We start from the raw sequence: 18,938 nt of genomic DNA, 5'->3' as shown, positions 1-18,938 counted from the left end.
TTTAATCAAAGAAAAAAAATTTACGGTCATTTCCCAGTTTGCAAAAATTTTTCACAGTCAATGAGCAGTTTGAAACTACTCAATATTTCCCACGCTCCTTTCATATTTCCCACGCCCCTTTCATATTTCCTACGCCCCTTTTTCTATTTTTCCACGCCCACCTTAATTAACAAATATAAACAAGTTAAAGACTTTTTAAATCGCAATATAAGATTATTGGCAGAAAATTTGTGAACTTCATAGTATCTATTATCTAAAGCAATAAACGAGAAAAGCAAGGACAATTTTTATGATAATTGGTGAATATCTCTTCAGAATTATATAATATTTTTACACATACAATTAGGCGTCATTTCAAGCCTGTAGGGAGAATGCGCATTTGTAAACGGGGATCACAGTGCTTTAGCCGTTTTAATCAAAGAAAAAAAATTTACGGTCATTTCCCAGTTTGCAAAAATTTTTCACAGTCAATGAGCAGTTTGAAACTACTCAATATTTCCCACGCTCCTTTCTTATTTCCCACGCCCCCTTCATATTTCCCACGCCCCTTTTTCTATTTTTCCACGCCCACCGTAATTAACAAATATAAACAAGTTAAAGACTTTTTAAATCGAAATATAAGATTATTGGCAGAAAATTTGTGAACTTCATAGTATCTATTATCTAAAGCAATAAACGAGAAAAGCAAGGGCAATTTTTATGATAGTTGGTGAATATCACTTCTGAATTATATAATATTTTTACACATGCAATTAGGCGTCATTTCAAGCCTGAAGGGAGAATGCGCATTTGTAAACGGGGATCACAGTGCTTTAGCCGTTTTAATCAAAGAAAAAAAATTTACGGTCATTTCCCAGTTTGCAAAAATTTTTCACAGTCAATGAGCAGTTTGAAACTACTCAATATTTCCCACGCTCCTTTCTTATTTCCCACGCCCCTTTCATATTTCCCACGCCCCTTTTTCTATTTTTCCACGCCCACCTTAATTAACAAATATAAACAAGTTAGACTTTTTAAATCGCAATATAAGATTATTGGCAGAAAATTTGTGAACTTCATAGTATCTATTATCTAAAGCAATAAACGAGAAAAGCAAGGGCAATTTTTATGATAGTTGGTGAATATCACTTCTGAATTATATAATATTTTTACACATGCAATTAGGCGTCATTTCAAGCCTGAAGGGAGAATGCGCATTTGTAAATGGAGACCACAGTGCTTTAGCCGTTTTAATAAAAAAAATTCACGGTCATATTCCGGTTTGCAAACATTTTTTACAGTCAATGAGCACTTTGAAACTGCTCAATATTTCCCACGCCTCTTTGATATTTCCCACGCCCCTTTCACATTTCCCACGTCCTTTTTATATTTTTCCACGCCCACCGTAATTAACAAATATAAACAAGTTAAAGACTTTTTAAATCGCAATATAAGATTATTGGCAGAAAATTTGTGAACTTCATAGTATCTATTATCTAAAGCAATAAACGAGAAAAGCAAGGACAATTTTTATGATAATTGGTGAATATCTCTTCAGAATTATATAATATTTTTACACAGACAATCAGGCGACTTTTTAAGCCTGAAAGTAGAATGTGCATTTGTAAATGGGAATCACAATGGTTTAGCCGTTTTAATCAAAGAAAAAAATTCACGGTCATTTCCCGGTTTTGCAAACATTTTTCACTGTCAATAAAATTAAAAAAATTGAACATCAAATCTAAAAATTGTATTCAAGTGCTCAATAATTTACTCGTATAAAATTGAAGCTACCAACATTTTTCAACTGAATTATTTTAAATTAAATGCAGTTAAAATGCCAAATTACAAATTATAAACTTTTATCCATTATAAAGTTCAAAGATTTAGATTCAGTTTGTTCAAAATTATACCATTTTAAGCAATTTGGAATTCTAATTCCAGCTTAGAATTTGTTAAAAATTAAAAATTTCCTGCTCAAATCCAGAATTTTAATTCTTTTCGAACATTCTCTAGATCAACTAATTGTAAAAATTAGATTTTTTTTGTAAAATTACCTGTTCCAATTCATAAATTTATTTTTTTTCGAAAATATCACGTTTCCACTTAGAATTGGAATTCATTCTATTAAAAAAATTCCCTGTACCAGCTCGGAAATCATTTAAATTTAAACATTCCCTGTGCCAAGAAAAAATTATAATTCTTTTGGATAAATCTCAGTTTCAACTCAGAAGTAGTTAAAATTTAAAAATTCCCAGATTCAACTCAGTATTAGAATTTTTTGGAAAAATTTCCTGTTCCAATCCAGAATTTTGTTTCTTTTCGACAATTTCCAACACCAACTCGAAATTTTTTTAAAGTTGAAAATTCCCGTTTCCAAGTCAGAATAATTATGATTCTGGATAAATTACAGTTCCAACTATAAATTTGTAAAAGATTGACAATTCCCTGTTCAAATTAAAATTTTAATTATTTCGAAATCTGCCAAAATCTACATTTTGTTTTAAATTAGGCCGTGGGCTATTTGCACAGAAATTTTGGTACGAATAATCAAATTTCAAATTAATTTTGAATTTTTTCAAATCTTCTCAATATCTCTTCAACTTGATCGACTTTTTTTATGAGAATAATAGGTGTTCAAGTGTTATTTATAGATTAACATTCAACAATTTGAGTTACAGATTAAACACAGTGGTTTATTAGTTAAATTGTACGAATTCGCTTTAAACTGCGCCATATTTCTCACGCGCCTTTCACATTTCCCCCGCGCCATTCACATTTCCCACGCGTCATTCATATTTCCCACGCCCCTTTCCTATTTTTCTACGCCCACCGCAATAAACAAAAATTAATAAGTAAAATAAATTTTTAATTAAAATATAAGATTATCATTAGTAGAAAATTTTTGTATTTTATGGCACCTATTATTTAAAGTAATAGAAGAGAAAGGCAAAGTCGATTTTTATGATAATTGGTGAAAATGTAAAGCTCTTCATAATTATATATTCAAAAGCTCAATAATTTGCAATTATAAATTAATTGCAGTTAAACTACAAAATCAATTTTTTTTACTTTTATAAATTGTAGAGTTTAAAGACTTAGATTCAGTTAAAAAAATATAAATCCAAGTTTTCATTTTTAATGTTCTAAATTGAAGAATCAACCAATGAATTACAAATTTTATAAAAATATATAATTTTAAGCAATTTTAAGATAGAAACATTAAAAATAAGGTTAAATTTTTTTATAAACAGAAAATTTAAATTAAAAGTTAAATTATTTTTATTATTAATAGTTTAAAAATCCATAAAATGCTTCGAAATTTTATTTCAAAATCTTGAAAAATCTACATGTTGTTTTACATTTAAAAAATTTTTTTATTACTATTGACATTTTTTGTAGTACTTCTAAACAAGCAAGAAAGCATACAAAACTAACGTTGATTTTTGCTTAAAATAACTAATTTCCGGTACAAACCGCCATCAGAAAAAATTGTAAATTTGATGACTGAATTATAATCTTAAAAATAATGATAACCTGACAAATTTTACGATTTTCTTATTGAAAATACCAAATTTCGACGAAAAACAATAATACAACATAACCAAGAAATAAAATTGAAAATATTTTTTTAGGCCTAATGTTTTTTGTTTAAAATTACCGATTTACGATGAAAAACGTCAAAATATCATTAAATTCTTCATTTCAGTGTAAAACAAACATAACCTAAAATAGCTTTTTTTTTAAATGTTTTTTTTTTTATTTAAAAATATAAATTTCCCACTGAAAATACTAATATAACCCTAAATTATTCAAATATTATAAATTTAGTTCAAATTAGAATTATTTTCGTTTAAAAATAATAAATTTAGACGTAAAACAATAACGTAACCTAAAACTGTTGAAAAATAAAAATTTCCCTTGAAACGTAATGAATTTTTAATAAAAATTTCACTTTCTAACTAATAACAAAACAAAATCCGAAATTATTCAAGCTTGTAAGATTCATTATTTTAAATAAAATAAATTATTGGATTTAAATATAATGATTTTTGTTTTAAAAGGCCAAATTGAGGTGAAACACGCCAACATAACCTAAAGTTGTTGCAAACGGTAAATATTCTTTGAACTTTTTTTTTTTTTTTACTAAAAATACCAATTTCAGACGAAAAACCCTAACATAATCCAAAATTATTAAAAGATTCTAAATTTGGTTCAAATAATAATAATAATATTTTTTAAATATCAATTTTCGACGTGAAAAAAAAACCTAAAATTGTTTAAAAAATTATGAAAAATATAATGATTTTTAAACAAAAATTTCGATTTCCAACTAAAAACAAAACGCAATGATAAATTATTCAAGCTTGTATAATTGCTTATTAAAAAAATAAATAAATTATTAAATTTAAATTTAGTGATTTTTGTTTTAAAATATTTTAAAAACATTAACATAACCCTAAATTGTTTAAATATTAAAATTTAGTTCAAATTAGAATTATTTTCATTTAAAAATAATCATTTTAGACGTAAAATAATAACGTAACTTAAAACTGTTAAAAAAGAAAAATTTCCCTTGAAACGTAATGAATTTTTAATAAAAATTTCAATTTCTAACCAAATTTTCGCTTTAAAATTCCAAATTAAGGTGAAACACGTTAAACATAACCAAAAGTTGTTGAAAAATGGTTACTATTATCTAAAATTAAAATTTTTGAATATCAATTTCTGAAAAAAAAAACACTAAAATAATCCAAAATTGTTAGAAGATTCTAAACTTTGTTCAAATTATAATGATTTTTGTTTAAAATGCAAATTTTCTTATAAAACAACAAATTAACTTCGACTGTTTAAAAATTATAAAATTTTGGTGTGAAAAAAAAAATAAAATAAGAAAAAGAAAAGAGAAAAAAAAGAGAAAAAAATTTCTTTTTAAATTTGAATGAAGCCATTTAGGATTTTGATTTATTCGGCACTTGATTTCTAAAAATTTAATGATTTTTGTTTAAAATAACCGATTTCCTTTGAAAAACGTTAAAAATAACCTGAAACTGTTTAAAAATGTCAAAATCTTGTTCGAACTCTAAAGATGTTTGTTTTAAATTAAATTACATTACATTAAACCAAATAAACTAAAAGAGTTTAAATTTGGGAATCATAATTTTTCTATAAAAGTGACACTTTCGGGTGCAAAGAAAAAAAAATAACCGCTTTTTTCAAAGAAATGTTATGGCTTATGTAAAAAGTGAAAAAATAGAGCAGTTCGAAGTCTTCCTTGAAGCTTTATTTTTGGAAAAACTTACCTGGTGAGTCCCGGAGGTATTGGGAGTAAGGAAGTGTCCTGGAGACTGCTGGAAGGCCGCTGCTAGACCACAGAGATCCGTTACTAGCGTCCTGTCCCCAGAATGTAACCTTAAATGCAACGTTAGAGCTTCCCGATTCTGGAACCCCAAACCGCATTCCCTGCAATTTTTTTTTGACCTCGTTAAACAGATAATAACACTTCAGATCAGAGAGAACAGCTCTGCAAAGAGGGTTTAATATTCTCTCGAAAATAGGAAATAACTCAAATAATATTGCGTAATTGTGAAAAATAAATTTGCGTAAACAGCTTCAAGGTTATTGATTATCTCAAATAAGAAACAACCACCTTGAAGCTGTTCACGCAAATAGAAAAGACAATGTTTCGCAATTGTGAGAAAGGAATTTGCGTAAACAGCTTCAAGGTTATTTCTTAACTGATAAAGTAAATAACCTTGAAGCTGTTTACGCAAATTTTTTCTCTCACAATTGCAAAATCTTATTCTGTTTTCTATTTACGTAAGCAGCTTCAAGGCTATTTCTTAACTGAGACAATAAATAACCTTGAATCTGTTTACGCAAATTTATTTTTATTTCGAGAAAAAGGGATAACATTAGTTTTAAAGTAAAATACACTTCTACGTAGAACGTGAATAGTTTTAACTCTCCTGATTAGAACTATATATTTTCGACCTACCTTAGCGACTTCGAGAACATTTTATAGAAACTTAGCAAAGACACGAACCACTTAAGCTGCAGAATGTTCTCGAAGTCGAATTTTCACATCGCAGTTAAAGCTGTTTAATATTTTAAAACTATCTGATGGAAGTTCTGATTTACAAAAACAACATTATTGCCTACTGAAAGAACATTTTAAACTACGTGTTTTCATAACATGCATTAAACATGAAAGTTTAATTTTCCAGCAAAAAGATGAACTTTCTACTAGAATTGAACACAAAATATTTTCTATTAAAAAAATTTTCATTTAAAAAAAAATTAATTTCCCATCGAAAATCGTACACTTAAATATTCATATAAAATTTTGAATTTTCAGCTGTTAAATTTTTAATAAAAAATTAACTTTCAACCAAAAAATAAAAAGAAAGTTTTACCCAAATATTTAAATTTTCAACCAAACTGAATTTTTAGTCAAAAAGATGAATCTTTGAACAAATAATTTTGTAACAAGAAGACGAATTTTAATTAGAAAAAAAAATTAATTTTCTGCCAGACAAATTTTTAACCAAAAATGGTATGGGTAAATATTCAATCAAAACTAATAAAAAAGATGAATTTTCAAGAAAGAAAAAACGAATTTTGAAGAAATGAGTTAAATTGTCAACTGAAAAACAAAATTTGTAACCAAACATGGTATACTTCAATTTTGAGATAAAAAATTAAATTTTTAACAACACAGTTACATTTTCAATTTAAAAAAAAAATAATTTTCAACAAAAAACAAGTTTTAAGAAAATATTTAAGTTTTCAATGAAGCAAATGATTTTTCAGCTAAAAAGGTGGGAAAAAATTAATTTTCTGCCAAAAAAAAGACAAATTTTCATACAAAAATGATAGTTACATTTCTAGTTCAAAAAATCAATTTCAAACGAAATTTTTTGCTTTTTTAACTAAAATAGTTCAATTTTCAACGAAAAAAATGTTATTACAACCAAAAAAAATTCATTTTTAACTATAAATAGAATAGTTAAATATTGGCCTAAAACTAATGAATTTTTAAACAAAAAGGTGAATTTTCTAACAAGAAGATTAATTTTCTACCAAAAAGTCGAATTTTCAGCTAAAAAAAGTTTATTAACTTAAAACTGCAGTTCTTGGTTCAAAGATTCATTTTTAATAAAAAAATTAATTTTGAAGAAAATAGTTAAACTTTTAATTGAAGAAATGAATCTTTAACCAAAATAAATCAATTTTCATCCGAAAAAGATATTAATTTTAAACTAAAACTGGAATGGTTTAATTTTCAAATAAGAAATTAATTTTTAATAAAAAGAAAAAAAATCTTAACAAATAGTTACATTTTTAACCAAAGAAATGAATTTTTAACAAAAATAAATAAATTTTTAAGGAAGAAAAAACAAATTATCAAAAAATTAATTAAATGCTCAACTGTAGAAATAATTTTTCATCTAAAAAATACAGTTTTAAGCCATAATAGTTGATTTTCAAATAAAAAAAGACTATTGTTTGACAAAAAATTAAAGTTTAAATTTCAGTCAAATAATTTTCAACGAAAAAAACACCGAATTTTCACCAAAATTGTTCAATTTTCAACTAAAAAGATGAATGGTTATAAAAAACTAGAAAACCTGGGAAACTTGTACTTTGAAACGTTCCTTCCGTAGACAATAAAGTTATATTTGTCAAATTCATAACTGCGAAAGAAAAAACTGATCGTACTGAAAAACATTTAAATTAAAAGATTCCTACCTTATCGACATCGAGAAGATTCTATAGCTGTAGTGGTTCATGCCCGTGCTAATCTTCTAGAACAATCTCGATTTTATCATATAATAATATTGCACAATTGTGAGAGATAAATTTGCATAAAAAGCTTGAAGGTTTTTTGTCCTCCCAAAGAATCAACAACCTCAAATCAGAGTTTAGGCAAATTGAAAACAATATTTCACAATTTCGGGACAGCAATTTGCGAAAAAAAGTTTCAACGTTATTTTTTTCTCTCAATTACGAAATAACCTTGAAACTGTTTACGCAAATTTACCTCTCACAATTGCGCAAAATTATTCTGTAACGTCATCTAGAATGTTCTAGAAGTTTAGCAAGGACACGAACCACTACAGCTATAGAATCTTCTCAAAGTCAATAAGGTTGGAATTTTAAGATAGAAAATTCCATATTTGAAGAAAGTAATTATCAAATCAGAGGTGTATTTCGGCCATACAGGTTTAGTTTGTTTATGGACCGATGATGTCGCATATGTTTAAATTCCCAGTTAATTGTTGCGCACAGTATAGAATTAACAAATAAACAATAAAATAAATAAATAAATAATAAATGAAGAATATTACCTGCAAGTGAGTGACTTCTCATCAGTATCCGTATTATTATTGTGAATCTTGGAGTGTGCAACTAGGTCCGCCTTCCTCGGGAAAGCCTCTCCGCACACTGTGCAGGCAAAAGGCGTCTCCCCAGTGTGCAGTCGCATATGGGCCAGCAGTGTTCTCTTCTGCAAGAACTCCTTGCCACAAACATTACAAGAGTGCGGCACTCGGCCATGAAGTCGGCCATGATTGACCAGCTCAAACTTTCTCTGGAAGGTGGCGCCGCAGTCGTGGCAAACAAATGGATGTAGACTGCCGTGGAAGCGCGAGTGCATCGTCAGATGGTCCTTTTGCGAGAACGACTCGCCGCACTCCTCGCAGACAAAGGGCCGCTCGCCGGAATGGAATTTGCTATGGGTCACTAGATGGCGCTTGAGAGGAAATGCTCGGCCGCACTCCTGACATACAAACGGCCTCTCCCTCGTATGAACACGAGTGTGTGTCACTAAATGATGCTTCAGTGTGAAGGACTTTTTACATTCGCGGCACTGATATGGTCGCTCGGCACTATGCAGAAGCAGATGAGTGTGTAGACAGTGTTTGTGCGCGAAACTTTTGCCACAGTGGACACAAATGTGCGGCCTCTCGCCAGTGTGGACCCGCGCGTGCGTTGTCAAATGATGCTTGAGGAGAAACGACTTGCCGCACTCGGAACAGGAGTAGGGCCGCTCCTTGGGAACGCGCACCTGACTTCCCATGTCCTGTTGCGCCTTGGCTTTCGTCTCAATCTGGGTTGTGTTTACGTGGGTGAGCACGTGGCCAAAGTGGCTCGAGGTGTCGGTCTGACTGGCCGCGACATTGTTGGCATTGGCCTGATTCGAGGCGGCCGCTGCCCTCTTCATCAGGATCTCATTGCACTCTTCCGCGGTCAGCTGGAGCGGTCCGAGAGGAGTCATGAAGTGCTTGCTCATCGCGTGCTTGTCTGCTGTGGTAAAAACTAAAGTATTTGGAAATAGAGAAGGTGGGGGCGTGGGATGGGCGGCGTCGCAATTGCAGCCGCCCTTATCGCAGGTTAAGGAAAATACGTCGTGATGCTTTTTGGTTCGCACGTGCGTACCGTGCGTTTGATTGTGTGCTCCTGTGTGGCCATGGTGGGTCGTCGGCGTCTGCTGACAACTCTCGTTCATCGCGAACATGGGTCGACGGTGGGCGCTGTTCGCGACCTTCGCGGGCTTGATGTCCACCTGGATCTTCTGACTGGATCCCTGGTCCTGGTTGTTGTTGACTGCATAGCTGATGTTTGACGTCAGGTCGCTCTGCGTGTTCTCGCGAGTCTCGGTGCCAGGCCCACCGAACGACCAGGCGTACCCGAACCCAGCACCTGGATTGCCGGGAGTGGTACACATGTTCGTTAGGGTGGTGATCGAACTGTTCGTCTGGCTAGCCGCTGCTGTCGTTGGCCCCTCCGTCTCTGAGGAATACCAATACCTTTTTACTTCAACCCAATTCAAAGGATTCTTCTTCTCTTTTTTTTTCTCTCTCGAAAGTTGGGTCAGGAACTTGGACATAGATAGGCCACAAAAAGAATTGGACAGGGGGTTTTCTTTGGGGGGTATTTCTTCTAGGTTTCAAGTTCAACGGAGAGAAATTTCGCGAGATTAATTCACGACAATGCTCCTTGATTTTGTCACGCTTTGGCGCGAGAAATAAGATATCGGAACCCTTGCTTTTAAAGCAATGGTTCTCGAATGTCATGCTTTTGGACCATAAAGACTGAGACTGTAAGGCACGCAAAAGTTGTAGCTCTAAAATGACGGCCTTCCGTGAATTAACCTCTTGAAATTACTCCCCGTGCAGGAAGTCGAATATTTTCGAAAACAGTTGACTTTTCAGGATGTCTACTTAAATTTTGGAATTAATGTGCAGAATTCCTGAAAATAAAACCAAGAATCCAAGGACCAAATTTTGACAATCAACATAAAATGTTCTCATTGAAATCTGAAAAAAGTTAATAATTTTGTGCTATCTTTTTCTTTCCTCTTTCATTTTTGTCCAAAAAAGAAATTAGTTGGAATCTCGGTTTTGTTTTCAGAAATTCTGCATATTATTTTAATTATTGGACGTTAAATAGAATTTTAAATTTTGATTTTAATCTCATTTAAATTTCTTTAATTTTAAATCCTGAAAAAAAATTCGCGGTCATATCCAGGTCCGCAAAATATTTGTCACGGCCAATGAAATTAAAAAATTCGAAATCAGCAGCTAAAATTTTTCCATTTCAATTAATAAAAACTGAGCTGCCAATTAAAGGACTCTTTTCAACTGAACAATTTTCAATTGAATGCAGTTAAACTGTAAAATAAAATATTTTAAACTTTGATCAATTGAAGCGTTCCAAGATTCAGGTTCACCTCTAAATTCAAGAATCAATCAATTAATTAAGAAAATTTCAAAATTATATAACTGTTAGCAATTTTAAGTTATATATAGTATAAAAACCTTTCAAAATCTTGAAAAATCGACATGTTGATTTACATTTTTAAAACTTTTTATTATTTGTAATTTTTTCAGAACCTAAATAAAAAAAATTTCCCTTAAATCTTCCAATTTGATTTTTCTTAATTCTGAAAATCTTTCTAAATCTTTTCAAATATCCCTATAAAATAATTTTTTTTTTAAATAAAAAAATCATTTTCAATTTTCCTAGGAATCATAAAGAAATATTTTCCATTCTTCTGGGGGATTTTTTTAAAATATTAAACTTGAGTTACTAATTTTAAATGAACAGTTAGATGTTTCTGAATATTAAATAACTGTTTTTTTTTCTTAATTAAAACATCCCGCATTGAATGGTTTTAAAATGGAATATTTGAGACCAAAACAATATTTGAAATTTAATAAATCCTGTAACTGTAAATATATTATTTTAAAGTTATTTTAGATTTAAAAATAGTTGGTAAAGTTTCAATCGGACGATTACATTTGTTTAACTGATAAGACTTTCCAAATTGAAACAGTTTAATTTTTACCGTAAAAATCTGGAAATTCTTAAATTTCAAGCAGATTCAAAATCGTATTTTAAAATAAAATATTATCCATATTTTCATCTTCAAAGTACAGTTTAACTTTCAAAATTATTTATTTATATTTACAGTTGATAAACTAAAAATGTTTTTGTTCAAAACCTTCGATTGAAAATGCTTCTAATTTTTAATTCAACCCTATAAAACTGCATTTTAAAATTCTTTAAATTAAAATTTAGGCTTAGAAATTAAAATCTGAAATTGCAAATTTTTGAACTGAAAATTATATCACAAAATATTCTTAAATATATTAACATAATCTATTAATTAAATAAGTAAATAATACTGAAAAAATAATTCATCATTTCTTAAATTTGATTTTCAAAGTACATGAATTTAAAAAATAATTGAAATTTTGGTCAAATTGTTGTGGATAATATATTAAAATCATTTTAAAGTGCTTCAAGTTCCAAAATTTTTCAGGTAAAACTATTACATTTTCAACAAGGCAGGTGAATTATTAAACAAAAGGATCAATTTTCTACCACAAAAGACGTATTTTTTCAATAAAAAAACATGCATTCTTAAACAATATTTATATTTTCAACAGTAAAAAGAAGAACTTTGACCAAATAGTTGAATTTTTGAACCAAAAATATTAGTTCTCAACGAAAAATGAAACAGTAAGTTTTTTTAGATTAAACAATTAATTTTCAAACAAAAAAATTCAACCAAAACAAGTAGTTTTATTTTCAACCAATAAGATAAATTTTCAAATCAATAAATTAATTTTCTACAAAAGAAGATAAAATGGTTAAATTTTTAACAAAAAAGTTGAATTTTTAAACAAAAAGATTAATTTTCAATTAAAATGACGATTTTTCAAACAAAAAAATTCATTTTGGAAACAAGAGTACATCTTTTAATCAAGTAATTAAATTTTCACCCCCCAAAAAGATAAATTCACGAAAGAGAAAAATATTGGAAACAAACTGTTGAGTTTTAAAGAAAAAAATACGAATTTTCAGACCAGAATATTAATTTTTTTACTAAAATAAACAAATTTTTAACAAAATTCTTGTATTTTCAACTAAAAACGATCAATGTCCAACCAAAAATAAAATAGATTAATTATCAGTTTCAAAATTAATTTCAAACAAAAAACAAAACAACGAATTTTCAATCAAATAGTTAAATACAAAAATATAAAGCTACTTTTACAAATGAAGAATTATTGTTATTCGATTTAATAATAAGTCTTAAATTTGAAGAGAAGATTTAACTTTTATTTTTATTTTATCCATAAAAAGTGGTAACTTTTAATAAGAAAAAGTCATAGAAAATATAATAGGAATTGAGAAACATTTCTAATTTTTTGATACTCTTGCGAGATTAAATTAAAAGTTAAAAATTATCTAATAAATTATTAAAAATATGATTTTTTCCATTAAAAATAAATTTTTAATCCGAATAACGAGTTTTTGACCAAAAAAGATTACTTTTTAACAAACAAAAAAAGACAATAAATTACCAAGAAATTTATTTATTTCATATATCAAAATTATTGTATTTTCAACAAAATAGTTAAATTTTCAAATTACAAATATGAATTCTCAACAAAAAATGTAAGTTGATATTTATATCAAAAAATTTCTACAAAACTATATGAATTTTAAAATCAAAAAGTCCAATTTAAAAAAAAAAAAGACGAATTTTCAACAAAACACATGCATTTTTAACCATAAATGAAAAAGTTAATTTTTCAGTAAGATAATTAAATTTAAACACAAAAAAAAAGGAATTTTCGTGTAAAATTATGAATTTTCAACAAATAATTTAAGAGTAGACACTTCAACCAAAACGAATTTTAATTTTAAACAACAAAAAACAGTTCAAGAAAGAAAAAAGATCATCTAAATTGTTGAAATTTCAAACTAAAATACTAATTTTCTGTGAAAAAAAGTTGAATTTTCAACCCGAAAATACGAACTTTCAACACAAAAGTTCACTTTAAACAAAAAAAGAAGAATTTTTATGAAAAAAGTATAGTTTCTAACCAAAGAAGATTAATTTTCAAAGTAATTTCAAAGTGGAACTGTTAAATTTTGAACTTTTAAAATTTAAATTTACAAGTTTTTAATTAAAAAATGTATTAAAATGCTCAATAATTTACGCGTATAAAATGGAAGGTACTAACATTTTGCAATATAAAAAAATATAAATTCACGTTATCATTTTCAATGCTCCGCATTAAAAAATCAATCAATAAACTTTAAAATTTGCAAAATTATATAATTTTAAGGAATTTTAAGCTAGAAACATTAAATATTGAAAAATTGGAAAAAATTTTATTGAATTTTATTTTCTTTTATAAATAGTTTAAACATCCTTGGAAATCTTCAAAATTTTATTTCAAAATCTTGAGAAATCTAAAATTTGTTTTAAATTAAAAATTATTTCGGATTTTTTTTTCAGAAATTCTAAATATCTGTCAAAATAAATTGAAATTTTTCTACCATTTTCAAAAAATCCTGCAAATTTTAGAAAATTTCTTTAAAATTTGAATGTATAAATAACAGTTTAACATTTATTATTTGTAGACGAAATTTTCCTAAAATTCCTAAGAAAATTCAAAATCATTTTTCATTTTGAAAAATTATTTTAAAAGAATATTTGAAAAGTTTTTCAAAGATTTAAACCAAATTTTCAAAAAAGATTCTAGAATATTTAAAAAAAACTTTCTAAAATTTGCATGATAATTTTTTATCTTTTTAAAACTCCTAAATATCTCTTAATATTAGTCAGATTTTTTCTACAAATGTTTATTAATAAAATCCTTTAATTAAGAATATATTAATATAAAGTTATTTCTAAGTTGAAAATAGTTTATAAACTTTTAATCATACCTTCACATTTTTTTAAATTAAAAAAATCTATTTATCCATTAAATAAAAATGTTTTCTATCCAAAATTTTTAATAACAAAGGCTTTTATTTTTTATTTATTAAAGTCTAAGAAATCATTAAAAAATTCTTTAAATTAAAAATGTAAGCTTAGAAATAAAAATTTTAAATGGAAAATTTTTAAAGTAAACAAATTTTGAATTACACATTGTAAGCTAAATAATAACATAATTGAAAAACATAAAAATTCAACTAATCATTCAAAAACTGTTGAAATCAAACATGCACAAATTAAAAAAAAATTAATTAAAAAAAAGTTTTCAATCTAAAAGGATTAATTTTTGATCCAAAAAGCCAAAATTTTCAATAAAATAATGGAATTTTTAACCCAAAAAAATTTAATTTCAACCTTAAATATTATAATTTTCTTATTAGGATCTATAGATTTAATTCCCAATTAAGAGAACTGAAATCGGTTATTTAAAAAATTGTCTATTCTATTTTTTAATTGAAAATTTATCTGTTTTGGTTTAAAACTTTTTTTTTCCCTCGAAAATTTAATAATTTTGACCAAAAGTTATCATTTTTTTGTTTAAAATTAAACTATTTGGTAGAAAATTTCAACTATTTGTTTAAAAAATAACTTTTTTTTGTTGAAAATTAAACTATTTGGTTCAAAAATAACTTTTGTTGAAAGTTCAACAACTTTCTTATTTTTTCAATTAAATATATATTTTTTTAATTTATAATTTAAATTAAAAATTCCTTCTATTTTGTATAAAAATTAAGATTTTGCTTTGCAAATTCAACAATTTCATCTTTGGTTAAAAATTTATATTTTTTAGTTGTATTTTCAACTACGTGGTTTAAATTTGAACTTATTGGTTAAAAATTAATTTTTTTAAGATTAAATATTGATCTCTCGGGTTGACAATTAATTTGTTCAACTGTAAATTTAATCATTCCATTTTTGGTAAAAAATTGATCTTTTAGTTCGAAATTAAATAATTTATTTGAAATTTCATACATTTTATAGGAAATTCGTCTTTTTTAAATATAAAAAATTAATCTTCTAGTTCAAAAAATTATCTTTTTGGTTAAAAATTCCACTATTTTGTTTAATATTGAACTCTTTTGTTAAAAACAAATTTTCTTTGTAAGATTCATCATTTTAATCAAAAACTCATCTCTTTATTTGAAAATTTGACTATTTTTAATAGAAAATTGATATTTTCTAGTTCAAAATTCAACTCTTTTGTTGTAAATTCGTCTTTTCGGTAGATAATAAATCTCCTTGATTGAAAATTAAATCTTTTTCTTAAAAATTCGACTCTCAGTTTATAAATTAAATTTTTTTCGTTAAGAATTCAACAATTTAATTATCAATTAATTTTGTTGTTAAAAATTGAACTGCTTTGTAGAATATTTCTCTGTTGGTTTGAAAATTCAACAATTTGATAGAAAATGAATCAATTTGTTTAAAAATTAAAGTACTTATTTAAATCTATTATAGAAAAATTAAAAATCTAATTTTAAGAATGCTAAATATTAATTTTCGGTTCAAAATTCATGCATTTTTGTAGAAAATTCTTCTTTATTTCAATTTTAGTAAAAAATTTAGTCTGTTCAGATCAAAACTCATAATTTTAATTAAAAATTGTATTTGTGAAAAAATTACTTTCACAAATGTTGGAATTAAAAAAAAAAAAAATACCTGAAATTTATCCGCTTTAGATTACACCCGGCTTTTTAAATTGGATATTTTTGAATTTTTGAAAAAATTCTAAAAAATAATTATAAATGAAATGAAGAATGTGGCCGCAAAATTTTATTATTGAATCTTTTATAATTGGAATAAAACCATTTGAAATGTATTATTCGTGACAGTCACTTAAAGTGCTTCTTACAGAAATTCTCGGACTTTTTCTGATCTGAGGCCACCCTGAATTTACATTATTTTTGTTTAAAATTTTTAATTGATTTTTTTATCCGAAATTTGAGGAAAGAATCAGATGCACATCTCGGAAAGATCCGGCAAAAAATTTCTAAAGGATTTCCTTTAATTTAGCGCCGTTTTTGGATTTTCGTCCAAAAAATCCAATTTTTTATTTCTGTAAAACATTTGAATTTTTAAACGAAAAAATGAAATTTTAACCAAATAGTTCAATTCACAACTAAAAAGTTGGATTTTTCATTAGTAAAGGCCAATTTTCTATCAGATTTTCTTTCCTATAAAAAAAAGTAGAATTTTTAACAAAATACTTAAATTTATAACCAGATAGTTGAATTTTTAACTAAAAGATCAATTTTCGATTTAAAATGTAAATTTGCAACTAAAAAAATAAACAATAAACAATGTAATATATGAATTTTAAAAATTTTTAAATATAAATTTTTAAGAAAATGTAAATTTTGAATTATCTCGAAAAATAAGCTTTTCCAAAATTTTAAAAGATTTCAACTGTCAAAATAACTTAAATTTTTTCATTAAAATTGATATTTTTTAATCGAAAATATAACTACTTAATTTAAAATTCTTAATTTAAACTTCGTTAAAAATTCATTTTTCGTTGAAAATTTAGTTTTTGTTGTTGTTGAAAATTGAAGTATTTATAAAAACTTATCTATTTTATTTAAAATTCGTATTTTTTTTGCTGTAAAAAATTAATTTTCTTGATCAAAAACTCTTTTTTTTTTGTGAATTTTCAACTTTTTCGCTGCAAATTTAGGGTTTTTGGAGTTGAAAATTGAAGTCTTTGTAAAAAATGGTCTATTTTCTTTTTTAAGATTCAACGTTTTAGTCGAAAACTCACGTCTTTGGTTGAAAATTTAACTATTTTTTTGAAAATTCGTTTCTTTTTTTATTAAAAACTTTTATTTAATTGATAATGACATTCATTTTTTAGTTAAAATTGTTACTTTTTAGTCGAAAATTTAACAACTTAATTTGAATTTTATTTTGAAAAATTAATTTTAAGAGAATATTGAAAAAGATTTAAAAGTGTTTCAAGTAATTTCATAAAATTTTAACAAAGATAGTAAAATATTTTCAAACAAAATTTCTTAATTTGCAGGATTACAAAATTGTAGAAAAAAATCAAGAAAATATTTAGAAGGTTTCGAAGGATTAAAAAATAATGTTAAATACTTTCTTATTTCGTAGAAATAATTGTAAGATTCTATTTAAATCGAGAAAATCTTTCAATAAATTTTATAATCTTTAAAAAACTGCCAAAAAAAACCATCTCGAAAATTTGAAGGCCAGAAATATAATTTTGCAAAATTTATGAATAAAATTTAAATATTTCAAAACATTTTTTGAAAGTTTAAAAGTTTTTATGAGGTTTAAAAATAATTAAAAATTACAAAGTATACCTAAATATTTCGTTCTATTTTCATCCCGAAAATATGAATTTTCAAACAAAAATGACGAATTTTAAACAAACAAACAATAATTTTAATCAAACAGTTAGATTTTCAATCAAATAGATTTATTTTTTCAAAGACATTTGAATTAAGAAAAAATTGTTATATTTGAACTAAAAAAGAAGAATTTTCTACCATAAAAGATTTTTTTTTTTCAATCCAAAATAACAAAATTTTCTATAATAAAAATTATTTTTTATCAAAAGTTGCATTAACCATAAAATAGTTAAACTTTTCAACAAATAGTTAAATTTTTCAGACCAAAAAGAAAAATTTTTATAAAGATAGTCGAATTTTCAAGAAAAAGGCTGATTTTCAACAAAGAAGGGAGAATTTTGTGACACAAAAGATTTATTTTAAATTCAAATGAAAGAATATTTAACAAAACAGTTGAATTTTTTATGAGAGAAGATGACTGTAAGAAAATAGTCAAATTTCCAAAAAAATAATTATAATTTCTTGACAAATTGTTGAATTTTTAATAAAAAAATTCTACCAAAAGATGAATTTTCAACAAAATATCAGAATTTACGATCAAATAGTAAAATTTTCAGTAAAAAATACAGTAACTAGAAATTTAAAAAAAAAAAGTTTAATTCAAGGAAAAGGCAAATTTTTAACTAAATAGTCAAACCTTCATTCAAAAACATGAATTTTCTACGACAAACATTAAAGTTCCGACAATAAAAAAAATTTCAAACAAAAATAATTAATTTGAAAACAAAAAAAAAATGAATTTTTAACAAAAAATTTAATTTTCAACCGAATAGTTTAACTTTCTACCAAAATTTGAAATTTTTAAGCCAAAAGAGAAATTTTCTACAAAGCAGTTCGATTTTCAAACACAAAAATATGAATTTTACAACAAAAAATTAATTTCAAACAAGCATTTCAATTTTCCAATCAACATGATAAATCTTCAATCAGAAAAAAACAAATTTTTAACAAAATAGTTAAATTCTCAAGAAAAAAAGATTAATTTTTAATCCAAAAAAGAACGATTTTCAATAAAACAAATGCATTTTTACTCAAATATTTGAATTTTCAACAAGAAAAGAATAATTTTCAATTAAAATTGTAAATTAAAAAAAAAAATTATTGACAATATATTTGTATTGATAAATTTTAAAATTTTCAACAAAAAATTAATTTCAAACAAAGCATTTAAATTTTCCAATCAGCATGATAAATCTTCAATCAGAAAAAAAACAAATTTTTAACAAAATAGTTAAATTCTCAAGAAAAAAAGATTAATTTTTAATCCAAAAAAGAACGATTTTCAA

General features: G+C 25.9%; 1 protein-coding gene across 1 annotated transcript in view; it reads right to left on the bottom strand.

Moving 5' to 3' along the window:
• LOC117181943 (zinc finger protein 33A-like) overlaps positions 1 to 18,938 on the bottom strand; it is a 46,362-nt gene that overhangs the window by 23,094 nt on the left and 4,330 nt on the right. Inside the window, exons 4-5 of the mRNA XM_033374970.1 lie at positions 8,331 to 9,774; positions 5,283 to 5,442 (exon numbers count right to left, since the gene is read on the bottom strand). Of these exons, the coding sequence (XP_033230861.1) occupies positions 5,283 to 5,442; positions 8,331 to 9,774 (1,604 nt within the window). The remainder of the gene's footprint in view (positions 1 to 5,282; positions 5,443 to 8,330; positions 9,775 to 18,938) is intronic.

Source organism: Belonocnema kinseyi, chromosome 10, assembly GCF_010883055.1.
Source record: "Belonocnema kinseyi isolate 2016_QV_RU_SX_M_011 chromosome 10, B_treatae_v1, whole genome shotgun sequence".
Classification (NCBI taxonomy): Eukaryota; Metazoa; Arthropoda; class Insecta; order Hymenoptera; family Cynipidae; genus Belonocnema; species Belonocnema kinseyi.
This window is presented reverse-complemented; position numbering and strand designations above follow the sequence as displayed.